At 41.3% G+C, this 25834-nt stretch overlaps 1 protein-coding gene across 1 annotated transcript in view; it reads right to left on the bottom strand.

The window, feature by feature from the left end:
* Positions 1–4230: 4230 nt before the first annotated feature.
* Positions 4231–25834, bottom strand: part of Napb (NSF attachment protein beta) — a 38870-nt gene continuing 17266 nt past the window's right edge. Inside the window, exons 2-11 of the mRNA XM_051183214.1 lie at positions 24977–25056; positions 20756–20872; positions 18487–18533; positions 18278–18355; positions 12812–12867; positions 12578–12662; positions 9522–9626; positions 8009–8077; positions 7265–7315; positions 4231–5025 (exon numbers count right to left, since the gene is read on the bottom strand). Coding sequence (XP_051039171.1) covers positions 4915–5025; positions 7265–7315; positions 8009–8077; positions 9522–9626; positions 12578–12662; positions 12812–12867; positions 18278–18355; positions 18487–18533; positions 20756–20872; positions 24977–25056 — 799 coding nt within the window. The 3' untranslated portion in view covers positions 4231–4914. The remainder of the gene's footprint in view (positions 5026–7264; positions 7316–8008; positions 8078–9521; positions 9627–12577; positions 12663–12811; positions 12868–18277; positions 18356–18486; positions 18534–20755; positions 20873–24976; positions 25057–25834) is intronic.

Genomic DNA, 25834 nt, shown 5'->3' with positions numbered 1-25834 from the left:
AATATAGATTAAAGAGGGTTCATCTTCTTGACAATCCACAGATTGTCCAGTATATGGAGATAAACACACTATGATACAGGGAAAACTTGTAGCAGCACGTGTGAAGTTATAGGCAGAAGCAAAAAATATTTCAGAGTGTGGCCAGGTAGTGGTAGTAGATGCCTTTAATCCCAGAACTTGGGAGGCAGAGGCAAGTGGATCTCTTAAGTTTGAGGCCAACCTGGTCTACAAAGTGAGTTCCAGGCTAGCCAGGGATGTCTCCAAAAGAAAAAAAAATGTGGTCTTGCCCAAAGAGGTTTTTCCTATCAGAGAATTTTCCTCCTGGTAACTGATACCTTTGCTATTGTTTGTTTTGCTTTTTTAGTTTTTCAAGACAGGAGGATTTCTCTGTGTAGCTTTGGAACCTGCCCTGGAACTTGCTCTGTACACCATGCTGGCCTTGAACTCACAGAGATCCAGAGGCCAGGCTCTGTCTCCAAGTGCTAGGATTAAAGGTGTGCATCACCACCACCTGGCCCATCTGCTGTTCTTATGATATGGCCCTCAGCACATTTTGTGTTAAAACACAGTCCAAACTCTAGAGGGCTCCATTAGCCTTTGGTTTTACCAAAGTTTTTTGTAGTCATTTAAAAAGTAGACCGGAAAGTAGTGAGAACCTTTGGATTTTTGCTGTTGGTAATTATCTAAATGGCAGCGTAGATTATAACTTAACTTTCTAAAAAAAAATTATGTGTATGGATATTTTGCCTGTTTGTATGTCTGTATATTCCATGCATGCCTGGTGCCCAAGGACACATCAGATACCCTGGAACAGGAGTTACATACACAGTTGTGAACCAGCATGTGGATGCTAGGAATACAACCAGGGTCCTCTGGAAGGGGAACCAGTCTTATTAATCACCAAGACTTGTCTCCAATCACAACTTTAACTTGTTTAGTGTTATACCACTGTAACTGTTCTCTCTGGCTATTTTTGAAGCCAGGCTCCTACTTCTTTCAGAGTAAGAAAGCTAACCAAGGAGAGACACTGGGATAGTCAGACTTGCAGAGACCAACCAACAATTTCTGATGGCCTACTGCACATTCATTTTATTTTGCAAATCAGCACTTGCAAAGTTCTGTGATTCAGTTGCAAGGGTCTGTACTTCACACATCCATGGGCAGCTATATTTAGTTCCCTGTGGATATACCTACTTACAATATTAAAAAGGCCACATATGGCCTTTTCAGGGAAGGGGAACATTGGGTTTCCAGGTCATTCCCAGAATACAACAGTTTCCAGCAGCCCCTTTTGTCTGCCTTGCAAGTGACAGTGAAGCTCAAAGGATTCAAGGAAGGGAAAAAATGAGCTTGGCAGCCACTGGCACTTGACTTGTAGCAAGAGAGGACACCAGGGTTTCCTTCTAACTTCAGGCAACATGTTGAACCATCAGGTGAGCATGGCACAAAAGCCTAGCATCAGTAATTTCAGTACTGTAAATTTTATGAGAACAACTTCAAAGCAACTAGTTCTGACATGAGTCAGTTTAGCTAAAAAAGACTAGTCAAACCATTACTGATAATTTCTACTTTATTCACTGTACAAGTTCACATAAAATGTCTTTTCAGCTTAGGGCAGATTTATTGTTACATGGTTAGTTTTTATAACGTGCTCCCTTGCCTGAGAGCAACTCCGGACTTCACGGGGCCTGCTACTGGTTACAGCTCACACTGCAGCAGGCAGGTCATGGGCATGCTGTGCTGCCAGATCCTCCAATACTCACAAAGGTTTGTATTTGGACATTTTGAGTGCACAACACCAGAGGGAACAATAAATGCACAAGGGCTGGTGTATATACTTTGGTTGTAGTGACACCACCACACATGGTTACAACTGCAAAAATACTGTTTTATGTCATTAAATAAAAAAAAGGAATTCACACAAGCTATAAAAATGTTGCCACAAAAGCAAAGCTTTCCAACTGATGTAACTATGAACTATCTCTGGATTTTCCCAAGTATGAGAACTATAACAAATGATCACTGTGTTTTGATCATAACGTTCTAGAGACCTTGAAAGCCTAAGCCTAGGCATCTTGAGACAGTGCATTGCCCTATGCTCACAGGATATTTGGAGGAAGTAAGTTTGCATACTGCTATCTATACATTTTGCTTATTCTTTTACCCTCTGCTAGGTCTGTTCTTAGTATATTCTTCCTGCCTCAGCCTCTCAAGTGCTGGGACACAATAAACCCAAGCACCGACTGATCTCAGCCTTTCCTTTCCTTTTTTTTTTTTTTTTTTTTTTTTTTTTTTTTTTTTTGAGATAAAAGGTCTCACATTATAACCCAGGCTGGCTTCAAAATCAAAGCAATCCTCCAACTCAATCCTCTTAAATACTAAAGGATTACAAGTGTTCATGATGCTTGCCTAAGCACTTAACTTCAGTAAAAGCAAATAACTGGAAGAATACAAACACTTTAAAAACCCAACACTTCTCTAGATAGGTATGTTAAGGTATTGTAGTGAAAAGTAAACCAAAATGTCTTAAAAGATACCATGTAGGTTTTAAATGGTCACACCAGAAGACTGAATTAGTGAGGGAAGAGAACAGAGACTGGCCAGTGTTCAAATGCTCTCCTATTGGAACTGACTTACAACCATTTACATGCTTTATTCCAAAGGCTTCCTGGAGCTGGCTGTGAACAAAGCAATAATTCACTTTTCTATAAACAAGTTTTTAAAAACCTTATTTTTAAGTATATCTGTGTTTTGTCTACATGTACATGTGTGCACCACATGCATGCCTGGTGCCTGTGGAGGTGAGAAGATGATGGTACATCCCTTAGGACTAGAGTTTCAGACAGCTTTGAGTCCCCATATGATTGCTGGGACTTAAACATGGGTCCTCTGGAAGAGTAGATGAGGGTATGTCTCCAGCCCCAATAACTCACTTTTCTCTGTCTTTTCTTAAAGAGATTCTAATGGAGTCAAGAACGATCTACTAGGTTTGAGTGCAAACTAGTACACCTTTGGTACAGCCAGTTATTCAGAAAACACAAAAGCACTGAAGGAAAAAGGAATCTTAATCAGATTCTAGGGCATATTCCCTCTTTTCCAGACATGTAGAGGCCTCTGAGCTTCCTGCACACACACACCCTGTTACCACCATGACTGAGCTAGAGTCTTCACAGTGCCTGACAGCCATCTACCTGTCCTCCTGGGACCAATTTCAACTTCATCTCCTGCTAATTTTTTCCTTAAAAATAATTTTAAAAGATTCATTATTTTATACTTGAGTGTTTTGCCTACATGTATATATATAGTCATTTATTTGTATGTGTTTATCTGTATACATGTACTTATTGAAGGAAGAAGAGGATACCAGAACTCCTTGGGGACTGGAGTTACAGGTGTTTTTGAGCCACCACTATGGATGCTGGGAATCAAACTTGGGCCCCCTGGAAGAGCAGGAGCCATGTTTCTAGCCCCATCCAGCTACTTTCACTTGTGAAAGATCTGACTTTCTCATCAGTCCTCAAACTCTCCTCTTTTTGCCCTTAATCTGGCACAGCCACTCTACTGCACAGTAGGAGCCATCAACCTTACTCTAGGGCCATCCAAAGATGAAAACACCTTTCCAATGCCATTTCATATCTGACTAATCAGAGAGTCATTGTCTGTCAAATGACAGCAGCACATTAGGACTATGAAGTATTTCTAGTAACACATGCTCTTCAAGCACAAATCATCTCAGCATACAAATATGCACAGGAGACTCGGGAAGCAAGGCCATGTCTACAGTACTGCATCAGCACATAAAGTAGCAGGGAGGGTCAAAATCCCAAATAACATCATACATCTTATATAAATCAAATAGGACAGCAGAATTCATACATACAAGTGAAATCACCAGTTAAGAAATAAACCAGGGACCATCAGACACAGGTTAGTTTCTTATCCAACCAGACATAACATACTAATGCCAAACTGACCCCCACTTAACCACCATGTCCAGCAAATGGATACTTAACCACACATATTCTTAAGCTTCAGCTGGAATCTTCAGCCCAGCTCTGCTCAAGTTTGGCATGACCTTGGCATAGAAGACAATGTGAGAGGTATACAAATCTGAGAACAAAGTTAAAACATTTTTAAGCAAATATGAAGAAGGGATTTCCATTACAAGTAACAGTGGAAACTCTTGGTAAAGGGAAAAAATCCATTTCTCATAGGTTGTAAGTTACAAAAAAAAAAAAAAAAAAAAAAAAAAAAAAAGAAAATCACTGAAATCCATCTTGACATTCATCCACAATAAACAGGACCACAACACCTGCCAGCAAGTTCTTTCCCCTTATAATGCAAGTGATGCCAAGACATCCCAGCTGTTCTCAGTGTTTGCCATGTACATGTGAGCATATGGGGCAAAATGAAAAGCAAATGAATTCATCACTAGCACCATCAAAATAACTAAAAGAAAGCCGAACAGTTTCTACTGAATTACAAACTTTTTCCTAAATAACCATCTAAACTAAGCCACTTGTGTAAAGGGTCCATACAGATACTAATGCACAATGTCTGCAAAGCATCTATAAAACTGGGTTGAGTACCAGAGTATAGGAAAAAGGGAAAAACACATGGCAACACTGAACACGGGGCCTGAAAATATCAGAAGAACAGGAATAAGATTCAGCAGTACTTCTCAGAAAACTATGAGGACTCTGATTAGCATTATATATTTTGGTGTCATAACCACAAACTGAATAGAAGCTTCCCATTCCCACAGTGACACAGATATGGCAAGCTGAAACAATACATAAATTGTGTGGCATATTTACAACAAAATTGTCATTGAATGGACATCCCAGAAAGATCACTCTGCCCGAAGACAAAATGAAAAAGGAATGAGCTGCATGCTACAAAGATGTCAGCACTTCATTTGAGGTCTCCATCCCCTTCTCCATCACCTTGGATAGACTTCTTGATACGAAGCAACATGGTGGTCAGCCACTGATCCAAGCGTGATATTGAGTCAAACTCTTTCACCTGGTTTAAGGAATGAAGAACAGGAATTAGACCTGAAATACACTGAAAACACAAGATGATAGTGACCTAAGCTGTTTGAACATGTTTTTCGATAACCCACTGACAATTAGAAATTACGCATTCTAGGTCTGGAGAGATGGCTCATTGGTTGAATACTGACTGTTATTCCAGAATACCTGGGTTCAATTCCCAGTACCCACATGCAGCTCATAACTCTTAACTCCAAGATATGACACCCACACACAGACATATAAGCAAGCTAATACCAATGCACATGAAATAAATATTACAAAAAACAAAATGAACATTTATAAAAAAAATATTCATTCTAATTTATAGCTTTCCTCACTAAAAACAGTTTTCCTAGCCAGGTAGAAATTAAAGCCATCACATGCCTTTAATCTTAGTACTTGGGAGGCAGAGGAGGTGGCAGGTGGATCTCTGTGAGTTCGAGGCCATCCTGGTCTATGGAGTGAGTTTCAGGACAGCCAGGACAATTGCAAAGAGAAACCTGTTTTCAAAAAACCCAACCAACCAAACAAACAAAACATTCCCCCCAACAGTTTTCCTTTATCCCATAAGCCTGTGTATTTAATTTTCCTCTGTATGTGAACATGTGTATGGTAAAGATACAGAAAAGCTATTATAAATGGAAAGGTAAATTCTATGTGACAGAGGACAGTTGGCATGGCATAAGAATTAGTAAAGAGAACTTTACAGAGACCCACAAGGATGACCCCAACGAGGAATCTAAGCAATAGTGGAGAGGGTGCCTTAAATGCCCTTCCCCTATAATGATAATGACTACCTTAAATTCCATTCTAGAGCCTTCATCCAGTAGCTAACAGAAGCAGAAGCAGAGATCCACAGCTAAGCACTGAGCCAGACTACTAGAATGCAGTTTTAGAGAGGAAAGAGTGACAAAAGGGTCAAGACCACACTGGGAAAACCCACAGAAACAGATGACCTGAGCAAGTGGGAACTCATGAACCCCAATCTGACAGCTGGGGAACCAACATAGGACCAAACCAGGATCCCTGAACGTGGGTGTCAGCAAGCAAGGAGGACTGGGCAGTCTATGGGACCTCTGGCAATGAAACCAGGATGTATCTCCGGTGCATGAAAGGACTTTGCGAGAACATTCCCTGTGGAGGGATACTCCCCCAGCCTAGGTATATGGTGGAGGGTCTAGGTCCTACCCCAAATGATTTGACAGATCTTGATGATCCCTCATAGAAGGTCTCACCCTCCCTGGGGAGTGCATGGGGAATGGGATGGGAAGGGAGTCGGAAGGGGACATGGAAGGATAGAAGACAGAGGGAACTGGGATTGATATGTAAAATAAGATTTCCTAATTTAAATAAAACTTATAAAATAAAAAAAATTGGTAAGATATAAGAAAACTATAATTTATGGATCGTAAAAAAATATAATCAAATAATTAGGGGATGGAGAGCAGAATCTCCTTGATGGATTTCAGCTTATGCAAAGAAAGACAATGACATTGGTGAAAGCAGTTTAAGGGTAAAAGTTAAGATATTCCTTTTCACTGTCACTTTAAGACTAGAGTTGAACTCATTCCAAGCTACTGAGAAATCTGCTTGACTCTGAATACAAGATTACAAAAGATGAAAAACAAAAGAACAGAAAAAAGATAAGCATAAAGAAAGTAACCTATAACACAAATACACCAAAGTACACCAAAGGCCCAGTTTTGATACTTCTAACCATAAGCCCTCCTTTACACTGTCACTGTCTCCAAACACCAAAACTATGTTACGACTCTGTCAGTAGTTCCTGAAGAAGTATCCCAGGTAAGTTAGTCCTCAAGAATCAGGGCTCAATACAACTAGAACTTCTGCATGGTGACGGGTTAATGGAACTAAATAAAAATGTTAGATATATTAATTTTGTATGTATTAATGTATTACACAGTGTCCATGGAGGTCAGAAGAGGGCACTGGACTTCCTGGAAATGGTGTTACAGATGGTTATGAGCTGTGGGGTGCTGGGAATCCAACTCTTGTCCTTTATAAGAGAAACAAATGTTCTAAACCACAGGGCCATCTCTCCAACCCTTCGTGGAAATAGTTTGTGGGACATGCAAGACAGCTTTAGAAAATACAAGCAAGTTGAACCACATTCAAATAAATGTTCAGAATTTATGCAATGTAAAGAAAAAAGAATTTTTATACTGCAGATCTTTAAAAGTGCAATATTTCCTGAAGGTATAACTTACTGCTTCAGTGTAAGCTTCACTGTTCTGTTCTTCATGAGCTTCTAGAAGTTTCTGATGGCATTAAAAAAAAAAAAGTCGAGAAAACACTTTAATCTAGAAAGTCCTGTTTCTATAGAAATACAAAACACCTTGGGTATTGCCTGCACTGATGTTCCTAGTAGCTAACAAAACAGGATATATCTAAATGTAAGAATTACCCAAGAAAAGGATCTAACTCTGACTGCTATTTCAATTCTGCCTATTTTAAAACAGTATTAAACACTCTAACCCTCTTGACATATGAATATCTACAATGAAAAGGCCAAGTCTGGGGTACCCAAGTGATGGCTTGTCTTCATTGTCAACTGAGTTTAGAGTTGCTATTCAAACACACCTGTGGGTTTTTCTAGAAAGGCTTAACTGAAGATGGAAGACCCACCATCTCTTGAGTCCAGGACTGAATAAAAGGTAAGAGCGAGTGGGGCACCAGCATTCATTTCTCTCTGCTTGTTCACTGAAGACAGTGTGAGCAAACATCCCATGCTCCTAGTGCTGTGATGGACTTGTCCCATCAAGCTGTAGTCAAAACATACTTCCTCTGTTAAGCTGCCCAGTGTTGGATTATTCTATTAAAACATTAAGTCCAGTAACCAATACACCCTCAGAAGACTTACTGATTAAAAAACTCCACCCATCAGCAGTCCCACTTAGGCGCCATAACCCAACAGTAATGGCTTTTGTCTTCCAGGTTGCTTCAGTACTTACTTTCAATAATTTACATTCTCTGGAGTCAGTAAATGCTGGAAACATTTCCTCATATTTCTCAAGAGCAAGCTAAGGAAGGAAAACAACCAGTCAATGTGAAACTAGGAACTAGGAAACTAGTGAACTAGGAAAGTTGAAAATGCCCTATTAATTTAAAAAAAAAAATTATTTCATACCACTGAAGTGTTGAAGAAATATAATGTTAAACTCTACATCATAATAGAGGAAACCTATTTGTTGGGTATTCAATTTCAATTGATAATAAAATTTCTGAAATAATTTTTAGATTTCAGTTGGGCTACTAGAGAGAAGAAACTGAAAAATCTAATTCACTTGCAAGGATTAATATTTGTCTGCTAAACAGAGACCTTCCTTTATTATACCCTCCAAATGCCAAATATCTAGGGTAGGAGGGACTCTAGAGCAATTTTTCTTTGTGGCTTTTGAACACTAGATGGCCAGAGCCAAGGCTGCTCAGGTCCAATCCTGCTTTCTAGTTGTCATCTTGCTTTGCAGCTTTCCCTGACCTTCATACTACTCTAATTCCACATTTGAGCTTGTTTGTGCATTTTCTAAAAGAGAAATTAGAAGCATTTGGGAGGCAGAGGCAGGTGGACCTCTGTGAGTTCCAGGTTATCCTGGAACATAGTAAGTTCCAGGACAGCCAGGGTTACATAGGGAGACCATCTCAACAACAACTACAAAAAAAGCTAATAGGGCCAGTGAGGTAGTTTAGCACGTAAAGGCATTTGTCACCATGCATGACTTGAGTTTGATCCATGGATCCTGTATAGTGGAAGAAGACTAACTCCTAAAAGGTGTTCTCTAATTGCCATATGTATGCTATGACATCCACATGTGCTGCTCTGCCTTGCCCACAAGAGTAAATTACAGATGGAAAAAGAGGGACAGAAGACATTAATGTTACTGTCTCTCTCTTAGTTCCCCACTCTATTTAAAGCAATCACTACACTACAGGAACTTGAAGAGGACAGCACTGCAGCTGTCAAAAGAGTCACTCACACATCGTGGAAGGGCTATTATTTTTACTTATATGTGTCAGGGCAGAATAAGTATGTATTCATGTGGCTGTGAACCCAAGCATGTTAAGGAGGGTGCATGTGCACATGAGTGCATGAGTGTGTATATATGAAGGCCAGAGGTCAGTATCAAGTGTCTCTCTCAATCATCTTCCACCTTATTTTTGAGGTGCGGCATCTCCCTGAACATGATACTTATCACTTGGCTGGTTGGCTGGTCAGCAAGCTTCAGGGACCCACTTATCTCTGCCTTGCTCCTCAAAGCTGGCATCACATATATGAGCCACTGCACCTAGCTTTTACTTGGTGGGTGCTGGGCATCTGAACTCGGGTCTGCAGGTTTGAGTTAAGTGCTTTATCCAGTGAGCCACTGCTATATCTCTTAAGACTAAATGAAGAGACACCAAGAATGACAAAGCATCTCTTCTCAAGTGTAAAGTAAATCATCAGCAAGGCAAGGAGGGTATTCTCACCTTGGCATTCAGCTCATCCACTATAAAGTGACAGAGTGCTGCCTTGAAGAAGTAATCCTTTGCACTGTACTTCAACAAGGGGTTATCCATTGTGTTTGCTCCTACCTAGGCAGAGAACACAGCAAGTCACTAGCACAGGCAAAATAACCCATTGTCTACTCAGCTGTTTCATTTTAAAAAGTACATTTTAGTATCTTAGTAATATATTCAACACCAAATAGTATGCCATTTTACTAGAGAAGAGATAATTATTAGGCATGGGAACTGTTAAACATGCCTAGAAGATTTATGCATCTGAGACAGTGGAAAGGGTCTAAGCTTTCCCCCATTCTTCCTACAAAGTACAACTAGACGTTTGTTGTTTTAAGAAAAACAAATGTCTGTTGTATGATATTTTGATTGCATTCTGACAATAAAGTTGTCTTTGAGCCAAAGGGCACAACTAGCCATTAGCTGACCAAAATTAACCATAGAGGTCTTGAAGGACCAAGGCCTTAAACTCACAGAGAGCTGCCTGACTCTATTTCCCAAGTGCTGGGACTAAAGCATGTGCAACCAGTGCCTACCTAACCCTTTCTGTCTTTAAATTACTTTCATCGGTCATTTAATCACAGCAGCACAAAAACTTAAGTAATAAATACTTAAATACTAAATATTCATAAATGGCAATATTCTCTGAGGATTAATTCTAGGTAACTTGAGTAAACTATGGGTGCCCAGATTCTGGCTAAATATCACCCTGCATAAGATTAGAATTTCAGTCAGCAGAGGAGAAAAGCAGACTTCCCTCCCCAACAGAGATGGGCCCCAGCCAACTCACTGATATGTCCAAGCAAAGAGGCTATTGAGATGGCTCAGAGGGTAAAGGTGCATATCACCAAGTTGGGCAACCTTTTAATTTTCTGGATGCCTGGTGAGAGAGCTGACTTCTGCAAATTGTCCTTGCATTTAAGCCCCTGCCCCAATAAACAAATGAATGTAATAAAAATACACTTTTTTGGATGGAGCAGGCAGTGGTAGTGCACACCTTTAATCCCAGCACTTGGGAAGCAGAGGCAGGTGGATCTCCATGAGTTCGAGGCCAGCCTGGTGTACAGAGCAAGTACCATGACAGCCTCTAAAGCATCACAGAGAGAAATCCTGTTTTGAAAAACAAAAACAAACAAAACATATACTTTTCTTTTTTTTTTTTTTTTGAAGTTTAAGAAAAGGACAGCTGATCCTTTGATCCTTCTCACATGATAGTTCTGAGATCAAGACAATGATCTTCTGCATTCGGGCTAGAACTCACATCATATGTTTTTATAACAGATCTTGGCCATCTCAACCTTTATCACTGAGAGTGAATGCCTAAAATCTTCTTTCTTTTCTTTCTGCACTCCAATCTGTTGACTCTATTTCCCTGGAGAACCTTGACCAATATGCTCTTTGAATAGCTCTACATACGTTCAAGTCCTATTAAGAGTGAAGCTAGATTCACTGCAGGATAACACACTGATCCCCAAATTTATGTTACTTCAAGGGATCCAGAAGGAGGACAATCTTGGGAAGGGTCAATTGTAGGACTGACAGTCCCTGATTTCAAATGTCCCTGTAAAGACAACACTGTCAGAACAAAGTGATACTGGCATAAAGCTAAACAGATGGATGAAGTACAGGGCCAAGAATGAAGCCCTGTACTAGTGAAACAACTTCTAGACCACTGAAGAGTGTATTTAACAAGTGACAATGAGTAAAGTGATGTCCATGCGTTAGAGTGAAGGTGGATCCTAGTCTAACAAGCACACTAATAGCTTAACTCAGAATGGATCAAACACCTGAACTCAAGGCAAAAATCTTAAGACCCTTAGAACAAATCACTGGTTAAAAAGATTCATGATGCTCAATTTGACTATACTTAAATGCAAGACAAAAAGTACAGATAGTAAAAAGGAAAGGACAAACCAGAGTTCATAAAAATTAAAAATTTCCAGGCTGGTGAGATGGCTCTGTTGGTAAGGTGCTTGCTGCCAAGCATGAAGATGTGAGTTTGATCCTCAAGACCCACACAGTAGAAAGAGAGAACCAATCCCTTCAAGTTGTCCTCTCCTTTCCACAGGTTTTCTGTAATCTATTTTCTGCACTCACACACTCCACACAAAATAAATAAATGCACACAAAATAAATAAATAAATGTAAAAGGAACTCCTAATTATCAAAATGAACAAATGACTCAGACATTTCACCAATGATGGAAAATACCCAGTGAGCACACAAAAATTAGTATCACTCATCATGAGAGAAAGAAGAGATGACCCTTTGAATTCATTAAGGATCACAGAGAGATGCTGGTGAGGATGTGGAGAAGCTGAGCCCTGGGCACTGTGCTGGGAACACTCAAAGATTCAGTACTCTGTAAGAGTCTGGTAGTTTCTCAGCAAGGCAGGCTTGGGAACCATGAATCCCAACAATTTCTATTCCATCCCAAGTATGCAGCCAAGATAACTGGGTACATGCTCCCACAAAAGTTAAGTGCAAATGTTCACAGCAGTACATCCCTCAACAGACTCCAAGTGGAAGCGCCTCAAATGCCTATCAACAAATGAATATATAAACCACATAGAGTAAGCATTATTCAACCATGAAAAGCAATGAAACACTGACACGTTATAACACGAAGAACCTTGAAAACATGACAAATGACAAAGTCAGTCACAAAAACAGTTATTGCAGTATTCCATATATGTAAAAGGGTCAAGAATAATAGCAAATCAAGGAAACAGAAAGCAGGTTGTCTTTCCAAGGTTCTTTTGGGAGTGATGGGAATATTTAAGCAGTAGGTAGTAGTGACTGTTTCAAATTTGTCAAGGTGGCCGGGCGTTGGTGGTGCATACCTTTAATTCTAGCACTTGGGAGGCAGAGGCAGGTGGATCTCTGAGTTCAAGGTCAGCCTGGTCTGCAGAGCGAGTTCCAGGACAGCCAGCCTCCAAAGCTACAGAGAAAACTCTGCCTCAAAAAACCAACCAAACAAACAAACAAACAAACAAACTTTGTCAAGGTGTCAACAGTGTCTTTACCTGCTCGTAGATCTCAATGGCTTTCTGATATTGCTCTAGCTGTGCAGCGTACGCTGCCACCTTCAGCAGACATTTGTTAGCAGAGCTGAAAGTAGGACAGTACATAGTAAGTGACAATACTGAAGAGACATGGCCTGAGGGCACTTGCTTCTGCAGAGCTGCTCAGACGACATAGATGAGCTATCCTTTACCACATATTTAAAACCCATTACAGATATGAAGAAAAGCACATACCTGTTAGATTCTTCTCCTTTGTAGTAATCAGCAGACTGTTCATAATGTGCAATAGCCTGAAAGTACATATATTTAGTTTACAAACAATGCATTCAAAGAATTGCATTTAAAAACCACACCCTGGTAAGATGATTCAGTAGGTAAAAGCACTTGCTGCCAAGCTTGACAACCTGAGTTTGATTCCTGAAACTCTGATGGTGGAAGTCAAGAAGAGATTCCTGACCTCCACAAGTGTGTTACAGCACACATTTGGAAACACAAAATAAAGGAATAAATGTAATAAAAAATTTAAGACTACATGTACACCATTATTTTTCCCTATAATTAAGCTTATTCCAGTGTTAAATCTTTCAGACCTTGGCTTCCTCAGCAAAGCATGTGGCCCTGAAGCCTCCTGGAGACAAAATGCTTGATTTCATCTGAATCTATCTGTGGTGGCTTGAATGAGAACTGTTCCTCTTAGGCTTACATATCCGACAACTTGGTCCCATTCCATGGTGCTCTATGGAGAGGTATGGGGAAGTACAGGCTTGCTGGAGGAAGTATGTCACTGAGGGTGGGCTTTGAGAATTTACAGCCCTGTCCCATTTCTAGCTCTTTCTCTCCTCTTGTTTGATGTTGAAGATGTGATCTTTTACCACAATGCCTCCTTATCATGATGGACTCTATCCCCCTGGAAGTCTAAACCAAAATAAGCTCTTTGTTCCACAAATTGCTTTGGTCATTCTGTTTTATGTACAGTAACAGAAAAGTCACCAGTAGTTTCCCTCATTCAAGGCAAATGGTCCAGCTTCCACTGCAGTCAGGGTGGCTCCATGACTACTTCTTTGATAGAATGTAAATGACCAAACATCTTACTCTGCATGTCTTTCTTCATCTTTTCCATTTCCAAAAGTTAAAAGACATGGCCAGGTCTGGGGTGACTGACAACACAGACTGAAGATGACAGCATTCAATCAACCTGCCTCCTAACTGACCCCTTATTCCAGCATACCAGTCACTGTCAAATCAGCACTCTGTATGGTTAACTTAGAGAGATCTGCAGCTGTTTTACTCCACAACTTATGGCAACAGCTTTGACTTTTCCTACTACAAATATCACCTGAGCAAAGGTGTTTCTTCCATTTAAAACAGGTGAAACCCACGCAACAGTCAAATGGAGAGAGAAGAAAGCTAGACACCCCCATCAAGCTGTGCCAAGAGTATTAGTGAAATCAGACCCCTCAACAGTTTAGAAGGTAGAACACACTACCAGAGCCCCAAGTATATAAAGCAGCTAGAACAGGATGGTGGTATATACTGCTTTAATAAGCCTGATGAGAGACAGGTGGTGGTGGTGCATGACTTTAACCCCAGCACTTGGGAGGCAGAGGTAGGTGGATCTTTGTGAGTTCAAGCCCATCCTGGTCTACAGAGTGAGTTCCAGAATAGCTAGAGCTATACAGAGAAACCCTGTCTTAAAAACCAAAGACAGACAAACAAACAAGCAAACAAATCAATGGGGATAAATCTGGAAATAACTGGCTGTTTTTCAGGTGGTTATGGGACAATAGACCATGTCTACAGGTAAGGGCCTGAAAAACCAATAATGGCTTCTGCAGCCCAAATGGCAACAGATAAGTAAGCAGGAGGCTTTAAAACAGGAATCAGATAAGCATTTTCTGCAGTGGCTTAAATCACACTTTGGGGTCTAGCAGCTGATAGATTTGCTGGCAAGTACTCAGTGAGCATGTAATAGCACAGCCACCAAAAACAAAGGAATGATTGCTGTGTTTAGAGATTGACAATAAAACATCAGTTTTGCATGATTTAAATATTTTTAAAAGTTTATTTTCATAAGGAGGGTCAGGGGGATGTGGAAGTCAGTGGACACTTTGTAGAGTGGGTTTCTCCTTCCACTTTGTGTGAGTCCTGGCGATTGGAAGAGTTCATCAGGCTTACATAGCAAGTGTTGGGATTGGACGAGTTCATAAGACTTACATGGCAAGTGCTTTACCCCCTGAGCCACCTCACTGACCCAATCTCACAGGATGGTTATGTACCACAAAAGTTCTTGCTTCTGATGGTTAAGCAGTAAAACACCTTTGTTGGCTTGTAGACATATACAAGCAAGCAGAGATTTACAGTCCTCTGCCTTAATTTACAAAGCTTTCCCAATAAGCCCCAAATACACAACTAGTACACATGAAAATCAGACTAAAGATGCTAGGCACAGAAATAAGAAAACAAATAGAACAAAGCAGGCTTGAAAACTACATCTGAATACCCTTATAAAAGCCAGCAGCCTCTGCCTATCTGTAGTGATTACAGCTGTCGGAGCCACACTACTGAAGTCTCTGGATTGTGGAGCGTACCAAGAACACACACCTTGAACAATTCTTCAATAAGACACCTCTACTCTGTTTCAGCTAATATGCTTCCCAAACAGATTTCCTCAGTATCATTCATAATAGGAAAAAAAGAAAAAGGACTTCACTGGTTAAACATACGAGCTATATACAGTTAAAGGTAATGGGAAGAGGTGCCAAGATAGAAAAAGGTTAGGTACACTTTTAGCAGATACAAAAGTTCATAAAAAAGGAACAGGACAAATCAATCACTTGGAATCCTTCTCAGACCTGTCACACATGGTTCCATCTCCCACAGAAGCAAGTTGCATGAGGAAAGGCCTGGGACTGCTGTTCACCATAGCATCCCTGAGCCCAGAAAAATGCCTACCATGTGGCAGATGCCCAGTAACCAGAAGTGAATGAACAAAAGGCCCCAACTAGACCACTGTCTGGCCAAGCCATACAGAGGACCAAAAAATTTCAGCAAATTTATGACTGTATGAGTGGGGGGGGGCGCTTTGGGGCTGGGGCCTAGCCTAGCAGTAGGGTACATGCTTGGCCTCTTTGAGGCTTTGGATTAAATGCCTGGCCTGGTCCTCCTGCCCCCTTCTGAACTGTTTTTATTCTCTGAACTGCTTAGCAATGTTTCCACTGCAATAAATGGATCAGGGCACAAAGAACTTACCCATGTCTCCTGTAAAAAAGGCAAGGACCACAGACCCTCTTCCTAGGAGAGGACGAGTTTTTCACTGAGAGCAATGAACAAGGTTGAGCTGAGTCATAGGAGCTGCTGTCTCAGATGGGAGGATGGGGGGAAGTACACACTTAACAATTTGGTCTAACAGTATTTATTAGGAAGATATTCATAATAAGTTTTATTTAGTTTTAGGTCATTGGAACTGGCCTGGAACTTGTTGAGTTCAGGCTGGCCTTGAATTCACAAAGATGCCACTGCCTCTTCCTCCCAAATGCTGGTATTAACACTACCCCTGGTTACAAGGTTTTATTTTAGTCATTTAATTCTCAAGATTATAATTACATCATTTTCTCCTTCTAGACCCTTCTTGTTCTCTTTCAGATTCATGGCCTATTTTTTCATTAATTGTTGTTATACATATATGTCTAAATGCATAAATACGATCTGCTCAGTCTGTGTACCAGGGCTCAACATTTGATGTTGATACCCGATTGGCATGATTACTATCCCTGGGGCAGATGATTTCTCCTACTCTCAACAATCCTTAGCTGCCTGTAGGGTTTTTGTTTTTGTTTTTGTTTTTTTTTTGTCTAGGGCTGAGGCCTCCTGGGCTTTCCTCTGTCCACGCTAGCATGTCAATTACTGTCCTTGTTCAGCTTATCTTTAGGCAACTATGATGATGAGGCTTTATGGATGTAGCCTACAGGGAGAAAGTCTCACAGCAAACTCCCTGTTCCTCTGACTTTTAAATCTTTCTGCCTCCTCTTCTGAAATAACCTTAGGTGCAGACGTTGCATTGTAAGTTTGTTGGTTTTTTTTTTTTGTTTGTTTGTTTGTTTTTTAAATAATGCTAATCAAACCAACACCCAGACTCCACAGTTTCCCAAGTTTTAACAGAAAGACTCAGGAAAGGAGAGCAGTCACTAGCAATGGATCTTTACTCCAGTGGCATTTCAACTTAGCAGGCATTTGTGGGCCTTAGAGCTAATGGAACCTAGGGCATCTCACCATTTCCATTCTAGGAGTCCATTATACACATACAACACTGTAAACAAACCTTAAAATAGGTTCAGTTCTCTTAGAACACATAGCCTCAGGCTGAAGACAAAGCTACAGTGTGTGCCTATCCTATGCTATAAGCAATACTATTAAGTCAGGTTCTACAGGAGCCAGAAACAAAAACAAGCTTTATCTCCCCTGGGTCATTTAAGGATCACATATGCAGGACCTGTTTACATGTGGGTGAGTGTTTTACTTCAGGAAGCTATAAGAAGTAATCTGCATGCTTGATGGCACATCTCACTGTGAAGGAAACAAAAGTGCATACAAACACCTGTCATACTGACAGTGAATACTATCTAGAACAAACCAGTACTTTGGCTCATTGACTTTTCAAACATAAATTTCAAACTTCCAATGATGTAAGAGCCTCAAAGTCAAGGGCCAACAATTTAGTTCTGCCTCCATGTCTGTATGTGTGTGTAAAGTATACATAACTGTTTTTCTTGAGATAGTGTCTCACTAAGCAGCCATACTGGCCTTGAGTTTACAATCCTTCAGTCTCAAGCTCCTCACTTTTCTTTTTGTTGTTCTTCTTTTTTTCTGTGTAACAGTTCTACCTGTCCTGGAACTAGCTCTGTAGACCAAGCTGGCCTCTAACTCACAGAGATCCACCTGCCTCTGCCTACTGAATGCTGGAATTAAAGGGATGCACTACCACCACCTGTCAGTTTTTAGTTCCTAAACTACTTTCAACAGAACAAGATCTACCAGGGTAGGGAGGTGGGAAGGAGACAGAAATACCAGAATGGTGAGCAAGCATATGCCACAGGACGAAAGGTGAGAGAGGTGGCCGTAAAATGGGGTGGAGATGCGTAAAGAGTGTGTATTTGTGGGGGTGTCATCTGATAAGTATCCTGGTGTCTAAATCTTAGCTAGGGGGCCATGAGCTAGAAAAGTTGATTAAGGGCACAAGGATGGGGACAAGAGAAAGGGCAAGGAAGCCTGCCGACTGGAGAGAACTCGGGAATGAGGGCGCAACTTGAGAAGAAAATTCGGTGTAAAATCCACTGGCTGTGGGACCCCAGAAGAAAAGCTGGCAAGCAGGACACAGATGAGAGTAGTGATGCTGAGTGACTGATGCTGACTGAGGGTGCAGAGTTTGCCTTCCACTCCTCCAGAGCCTCAGAGAACTTCAGCAGACAGGTGGAAAGTCTTTTGGCCATTTTAACTTGAATAAAACACCAACAGGTAAGCTCAGAAAATCTCTGGCACTCCAGGTAAACAGCCCCTTTCCTCAGCTAGCTAGACCTAGGCAGTCTCCTCCAGGAGAACTGTAATGATTCTGGGCCACTCCAGTCAGCTGAGAAAGAGGAGAGGATTCCAAACAGGCCAAGCATCCAGCTTCTGAACTACTCTCCTGGGCATAGTCGTGCTTACCTTCTCAATGTCCACAAGCTCAGTCTCGTAGATCTCTGCAATCGTGATGTGGTGCTTGGCTGCGATTGTAAACCTTCCCTAGGGGAGAAAGCAGAGTCATAATGTGCTTTATCTACACAAAACTCCAATTATTTTGGAACCAGGAAAAACAACTCTAAAGCAGCTCAAGGAGTCCACCCCACAGCCATTCAAGCAATGCAATGTCTTACCATGTCTGTGTAAATGTCGATGGCTGCATTTAAGCAGTTGATAGCCTCTGAAGCGTGGGCATTTAAGAAAAACAATGAAAAATTCATTCAGTGAAAGAGGGTTCAGCTGAGCCTGTTTCCTGGCTGCTACTACTGATGGTAAGGAGTTAAATTTGGGGTAGCGGTGGGCAGGCTGGTTAGTGGGAGCAGATGTGATCATGCACAGTCCAGATTCATTAGGGTGGCTTTGTTCCTAGCAGCTGCACTGGAATTTAAAGCAGTGTGGCTCAGTAACTCTTAGGGGGTCCATCCAGGTGGTGGATTCTATTACAAAGGAAACAAGACCACAGGGATTGTCACCCACATTGATAAATGAAACCTGCTACTGTATACAGTAAATGCATTCATTAGTATCATGTGTGTTTATATAATTTTGGAAAATATCAACCTCTTCACAAGGAAGATCATTTCCATAGTCTCCACTCTTCATGGGGTCAACATCAAAAGCACTTTGTAATGCTTGTTCAACTCTTAAGCCAAACATGTAAATGTGTACACCGCTCAAAGGCACTAACTTTTGGTACACTAAAAGTTACCTAAAAGTTACATTGGCATACACATCCATGAAACCAAGGGAAACCTTCACAATGACAATGCTAACAACTTATATTCATTTCTTAAAACAATGTACCAGAAAGTTCTCATAGAACTTTGTGGCTGACAGCACCAAGTTTGCCTTCAGCTTGAAAGAGGCAGCAAGGAGGCAAAGCTTGACTGCAGGAATAGAAAAGTGACTAAAACAACAAAAATGAAGTGACTTTTCCCTACAGTGTGTTTAAAAATGTACACTAACTGCTACACCTTACAAATTATAGGGAAACAGAGAGGTATTATTTATACCACCACTTAGGCCCAGCATTCCCACTTCAGCACTTCCCAGTGTTTTGACTGTATTTCCACATGCACAAGGGTTTGTTTGTTTTTAGTTTTTTGTTTTTTTGTTTTTGTTTTTTTTTTTTTCTGGGAAACTATGGCCATACAACACTCAGATCCTTAATTAGCATGTGAACATTTACCAAGGCAACATACATTCTATGAAACCAAGCACTTTGGTTTCTTTGAGGCAGTGTCTCATATTCCAGGCTGGTCTGCAACCCCTAAGCCTCCAGCCTCACTCTCCCAAGTGCAGGGATCACAGATGTGTGTCATCACAACCAGCCCCAAACCAGGGGCTTGGATGCTTGTGTGGTATCTTACAATATGGAGTCATTCTGCTCATACCCACTGTGTCCCATCTCTCACTTTTGGAAATAAAAAGATGGTTAATCTTTACACAAAAAAGTTTGATGACATTTTCTTTGGGATATATTTCTAGAAGTTTAGATTTGTGTGTTGTAGTGAGATAGTACGTCTGTGGCACTGACCACGCCCATTGGGGGTGGAGCCGTGGGCGGAGTGACCTGTGGAAGGAGGTCGGAGGGGAGCCAGGAAAGGCTCTCTTTCTGGCGTGACTTGGACAGGAGAGGATTGGGTTGTAAACAAAATAGACTATAGAAGAAAAGAGGACTCAAAGATGACCACGTATATGTATGGGATTGTAATACCTTTAGTTTAATCCTCGAAAAAGAAGTAACATTTGAAAAAGTTGTATTAATTTGATGTCCAACATTCTTTCCTATTAAAAAAAAAAAAAAAAAAGCTAGGAAAAGCACTTAGAAAAACAGTGAAAAGAGTGCTGTGTGGTTAAGATACCTTTTTAACCACTGGATACTGTACTCCTTCACTAAGTGAGATAAACTTAGTAGGATGGGACACCAGGCTTTCCTTCTTCATTCATTTATTTCATGAAGATGAGAAAGTGCCTGTAATCCCAGCACATGAGAGGCAGAGGCAGGAGAGTGCAGAGCCAACTGTAGCACATGATGAAAAACCGTCTCAAATGTCCCTCAATTCCTCCAAATTGATGTCTTTATGATTAGAGTAGACATTATTAAAATGACCAAAATTCTTTCTTGCCAGGCAGTGGTGGTGCATGCCTTTAATCCCAGCACTCTGGAGGCAGAGGCAGGTGAATTTCTGTGAGTTGGAGACCAGCCTGGTCTACGAGAGCTAGTTCCAGGACAGGCTCCAAAGCTACACAGAGAAACCCTGTCTTGAAAAACAAACAAACAAAATTTCTTTCTTATTCTGTAATGCAAGAATTCTTATTACCAGGGCTCAGCATGGCACACTAACCTCACCACCACAGGAAACAATGCTGGTCAGTGACACAGACACCCAGTGGCCTTACCTTGAGGGTCTGCCTTCTTGTAAGCATTTCCAGCATCCACAAAGCTGGTAGCAGAGTCATGTTTGCTTTGAAGCTGCATGTGGAGCTTGGCGGCTTGACAAAACGCATTTCCTGCAGCTGAAGAAGATGCATGGTTAAACAGTAAGGAACAGCCTTTCCAAAGATGATGCCATATCCCACACAGGAAAGGTACAAGTCTCTAAAAAGAAGCCTGCAGACAGAGACCACATGCATCAAGACAAGTGCATCTTAGTGTTGGTCACTTTCCCTTGGTAGTTCTAGAGGACCAGCCAAGCATCCTGGACACCAAACCACCATTTTTTTTTTTTTTTGGCTCACCATTCAATGACTGACAGCCAACATTTAGGATCTTGATCTTTGTCCCTCACCATAAGATCAGCCCAAAAAGGGGCACTTAGATTTACACAGTTAAAGAAAGGCTAAGCCCTAAAGCCAAGGCTATTCATCTTCTCATTTCTCATTTCCAATGTCCATGTCACTCAGGTGTCATTGTTCAATCTGCTCCACTAGGAAAATCATGACTTAGAATGGCACAAAAACTTAAGGCAACAGTTTTCAACCTTCCTAATACTGTGCTAACCCCCAACCATAAAATTATTTTTATTGCTACTTCATAATTGTAATTTTGCTACTGCCATGGATCGTAAAGTAAATGCCTTGTTTACTGATGGTCTTAGGTGACCCTTGTGAAAGGGTCATTCAACCTCCATGGGGTTGTGACCCACAGGTTGAGAACCACTTCAAGTTTAAAATACTTGGGGGAAGGAAGGTGTTGTTTGCTAAGACCAGGTCTTGTCTTTCCTGAAGCTTTAATCAATTCCCTCTGCTTCAGCCTTCCAAGTGTCAGGACTACAGACAAGCATGTGTTACCATGCCTAGGCTCCTATTTCAAATGCTTGGTCTCCAGCTGGTGGTGCTATTTTGGTTAGTTCTAGAAGCCTCAAGAGGTGTGCCTAAATGAAAAATCAAGGTCACTGAGGGCTGGGGCTAAGGCTTGTCAAGGCCACCTTCCTTTCCTTGCTCTTGCTTCTTATCCACAGTTGCTCTTGCTTCTTATCCACAGTAAGACAGAGAAGCCCCTCTACCTTCACCCCCTCATCCCCCCTAACCCATGACATTTTATCTGTGCACATGGAGTCAAACAAGTACAGACCAAGTCCCTGAACCCATGAGCTAAAGTAAGCTTCTCCTCCTTCAAGCTGTTCTGGAATTCTGCTCACAGCTAGAGGCTGTACTGACAATCACAAAGCACTCTGCTAAGTAACCATTTGCTTTAAATTTACCTTAAGAAATAAAACATTCAAGTCTATGAAAGCTTTAGCTGTCTCCCTTGTCCCAAATACCCTCTTCACAGGCATCAACCAAATTCCCATGTGGACCTCTGCTCATCATCAAGGAAAGAAAGCCACACAAACCCTGTAGCCTGCCCCAGTTCAGTTCTTGTCCTATGCCTCTGTGTCTGACACAAGAGAACACAGATATTTAGGAAACATTTACTACCTAGCACAACATGTATGCTGCTGTGGTCTGAATGTTGGTGTCCCCCACCCTTTTCATATTGTGGAGTTTAATACCCAATGTGATAGTATTACTCATTAGGGCCTCTAGGGAGTTGTTAATCCATGAGTATTCCACACTTATGAGAGGAATTAATACCAGTATAGAAGATACTGTAAGGAACAAGTTGCATTGTAGGATGAAGCAAGAAGATGCCATCTTGGAAGCAGAGAGGAGCCCTTACCAGATACTGAATTTGCTGGCACCTCTTTGATCTTGGACTTGTATTTTATAAATCAGATGAAGGTATTTTGTTCCAGCAGCAGAAAAGCAATAAGGGAGATACTGATTGATGAGAACTGGCCTTAGGGCTAGAGCTGGATCAAAATAATCCCTGCTGGCAACAGAAGAGTCATATAAGAGGCAAAAGACTGAGAAGTGCCAAGGCGAAGCTAGCTGCAGCAATCAGCCAGCTGATCAGGAGCTCTGATGGGCTCTGCCTTGGAAGAATGTAGTGACCTGGACCCGCTGTGAAGTTTTGGGAGGACCTGGCTCCAGAAGCACTGGTGCTGGCCACTTCCATTGCTGCAGACACATCTGTCCTCCGCAAATCCCTGTGCTCCAGCACACTTTACAGCTCCTACCAGCATCTCACTTTCTACTGTGTTTACCGTCCCAGAACCTGTGTATTTCCTGCTGGGGTACACACAGCACAACAGCCAGCTACTTTGAGCTATCTCAATCTCCGAGACAATAGTTAGTGCTGGTTTTACCTCTTCATGCCAACACTTTATCACTTGGAACACATATCCTGGCCACTGCTAACAAGGGAAGGTCTCTCTCGACCAGGAAGTGTCTTTACAGGAGAGTGGCCTCTGGGAAGCTGCCTAGTGTGTCAGGCTTAGTTTGAATAGTGGCTGAAAAGCATTAACTTAATCATTATAAAATAACTTTCAAAATTACAAGAGACAAAATGTGCTATGATCACCACCAGTACACCACTGCCTTAGTTTCAGAGCCTTGTGTTTATTTATTCAATTAACAAATAAATATACTGAATATCTACCATCCCAGAGACACAGTGTGGACCTGGGAGATAAAGTCAGAATGGAAACATGTAAACACTCTGACCTTTAAAATTACATGCTAGTGAGAGCCACTATGTGAAGAACATGTGTAAATATAAGTAACTAAAACACCATGTAACTTCCATGTTTTTGCTAGGTGGTGGTGTGAGCAGTGGGGAAGAGTAGCGAGTGTCCAGGAAGGAGATGGTTATGAGGAGTAGTTAAAAGAGAATGGGCTGAGAAGATAACATTTGAAGACGGATCTGAAGAAAGCAACAAACAAGGGCAGGTATGCACACAGAGGTAACAGCACATACCAAGGTTCTGGGGTGGGAGCCAGGAGCATGAGCTCATGAGGTCAGAAGAAGAAAGAAGGCAGTCCTGGAAGGTCAGTGTACAAACCCAATATATGACCTGACTTACTCAGCCTCAGTAAGACTGCCTGGGAGCTAAGCATGGTGTCACATGCCTACTAACCTAGCATCTGGCAGACAAGGGAGGAAGATGGCTCCAAGTAGAAACCTATCTGGGCTTCTAATGAGTTCCAGGACAGTTCAGGCTATAGTCAGCCACACATTGAGAAAGAGAAGAACACAGGGACATTGGGAACATCATCCTAGCAGAAGACATGGAAGACCTCCACAGGTACATGGAGGACAAGGACCTTTCCACGTGAATCTCCTAGGATCTTACCTTCAGAGAAAACCGGTAAGCACTCTTGGGTAAGATCATTTTTCACCTGATTACAGGACTTGAGTAGAAAAGATGGACTACAGGGACAATTCTGTTTATTTTCCATTTGTTCTTCAGTAAATACAGTGTAGGCATAAGTGCTTTTGAAACCCTTCCATCTCCCTTTTAACTAAGGCTCTACTGCAAAGTAAGCTGATACAGAACTTCAGAGCCAGATGCAGCCTTTCAGATCTACCCAGCTTAAAAGCATCTTCTTTGAAACCAAGTGTCTGCCTTAAAGGCAATGGGAAATAGCAGCTAGGAAAAGGCAGGAGCCACTTTCTACTTTAAAACAGCTGTTTGCCAAGCAGGAGACCCATGTTCTCTTTGGCCTAAGGTTGCCTCTACATTCACTTGCATAAGGGTCCCATCACCATCCGAGCTATAGAAGTCTCTTTTTCCAAGGGAAAAGGTGGCATCTTTTTCTTCAATTAGTGTTAGCAAGAGTTAATCCACTCAGACAAGGAGAAGAATCTTAATGTGAGGACTCACCTTAAAGAATGTGCTAGCTAATGTGCTAGCTAGTTCTCAATGAACTCAAAGTAGAGAATTGCTTTGAAATTCTCAATGCATGCTAAGGCATTTCTATCCATTTTGTTAGTTGAGTTTTCCTATAGTTATGGCATTGCATTTACTGGAGTACAATTCTAAGAAGCATACCTACCCTTCCTAGTCCATGAAATGCTCTTTTGGATTCTACAGCCTGCTCCACTGGTGGCTTGCTGAAACTGAGGCAGACACTGTCCCAGTGGTCAACAATGAAAACAGGTTAGTTACTTGAGATGCTCCAATGCCTGCCTCGGGGACCAAGATTCTCACTCTTTAAAGGGAATACGCAGTCCTGTCTTTCTACAATATTATTTTTAAAGTATTTGCCTGATATGTAACAAAATGTTGTACATACCACTCCAATTCTTGGCCATCTTGAACATATTTGCGGCTCTGGTATACATTTCACATGCCTCTTCTATTCTTGTGTTTCCTCTAAGAGAAATTTAAATAGGAGGTTAAACTTGTTGTTAATAATCACCCACATCTCTCCTTTCTCCCTGAAACAAGATTATTTTATTATTTATTATGTAATAATCACTAATATTATAACCTTGAAACACTCAGTGAGTTCTTCAGTGCATGAGACAAACTACAGAATCTTAACAATTAATACTGTTCCTGACCCCAAATTCCAGATGAGGAGGCTGAGGAATGCTAAAGTTTCTGTCCTGGGCCACAAAACTGACACCTTTACAAAGATCTGGTGAATCCAGAATCTAAAACATTAACTAGAGTGTTCCATGTATAACAAATGCAAGTTTGGGGCTCAGTGGTTAAGAACACTTGTTCTTGCAGAGGACCTGGGTTCAGTTCCTATCACCTATATGGAGGTTCACAACCATCTGAAACTCCAGTTCCAGGAGGACCTGATATCCTCTTGGTAGGCATACATAAATGTAGACAAAGCACTCATACACAAAAAAATAAATATATCTAAGAGTTTTAGAAATGCAAGTTTTCTAACAGGCTATGTAAATAGACTTCTTTATATTAGACGTATATTTCTCAAAGATTACATTTTGAAGGGTCAAGATACTTTCTCCTGCCATTCTTAACAGTTTAGCATAAAATCTAAAAGCCAGATGTGCGGCCCAGTCCTGTAACCCCCACATTGGAGTGGCAAAGGCAAGAAGATGGTGAATTCTAGGCCAGTCTAACCTCCATGGTGAGACCTTGCCCGAAAAGCAACCACCCAACCCCCAGAAAAGGC

The sequence above is a fragment of the Phodopus roborovskii genome, unplaced genomic scaffold, assembly GCF_943737965.1.
Source record: "Phodopus roborovskii unplaced genomic scaffold, PHOROB, whole genome shotgun sequence".
NCBI classification, from domain to species: domain Eukaryota; kingdom Metazoa; phylum Chordata; class Mammalia; order Rodentia; family Cricetidae; genus Phodopus; species Phodopus roborovskii.
The sequence above is the reverse complement of the archived record's forward strand: the minus strand, read 5'-3'. Positions and strand labels throughout refer to the sequence as shown.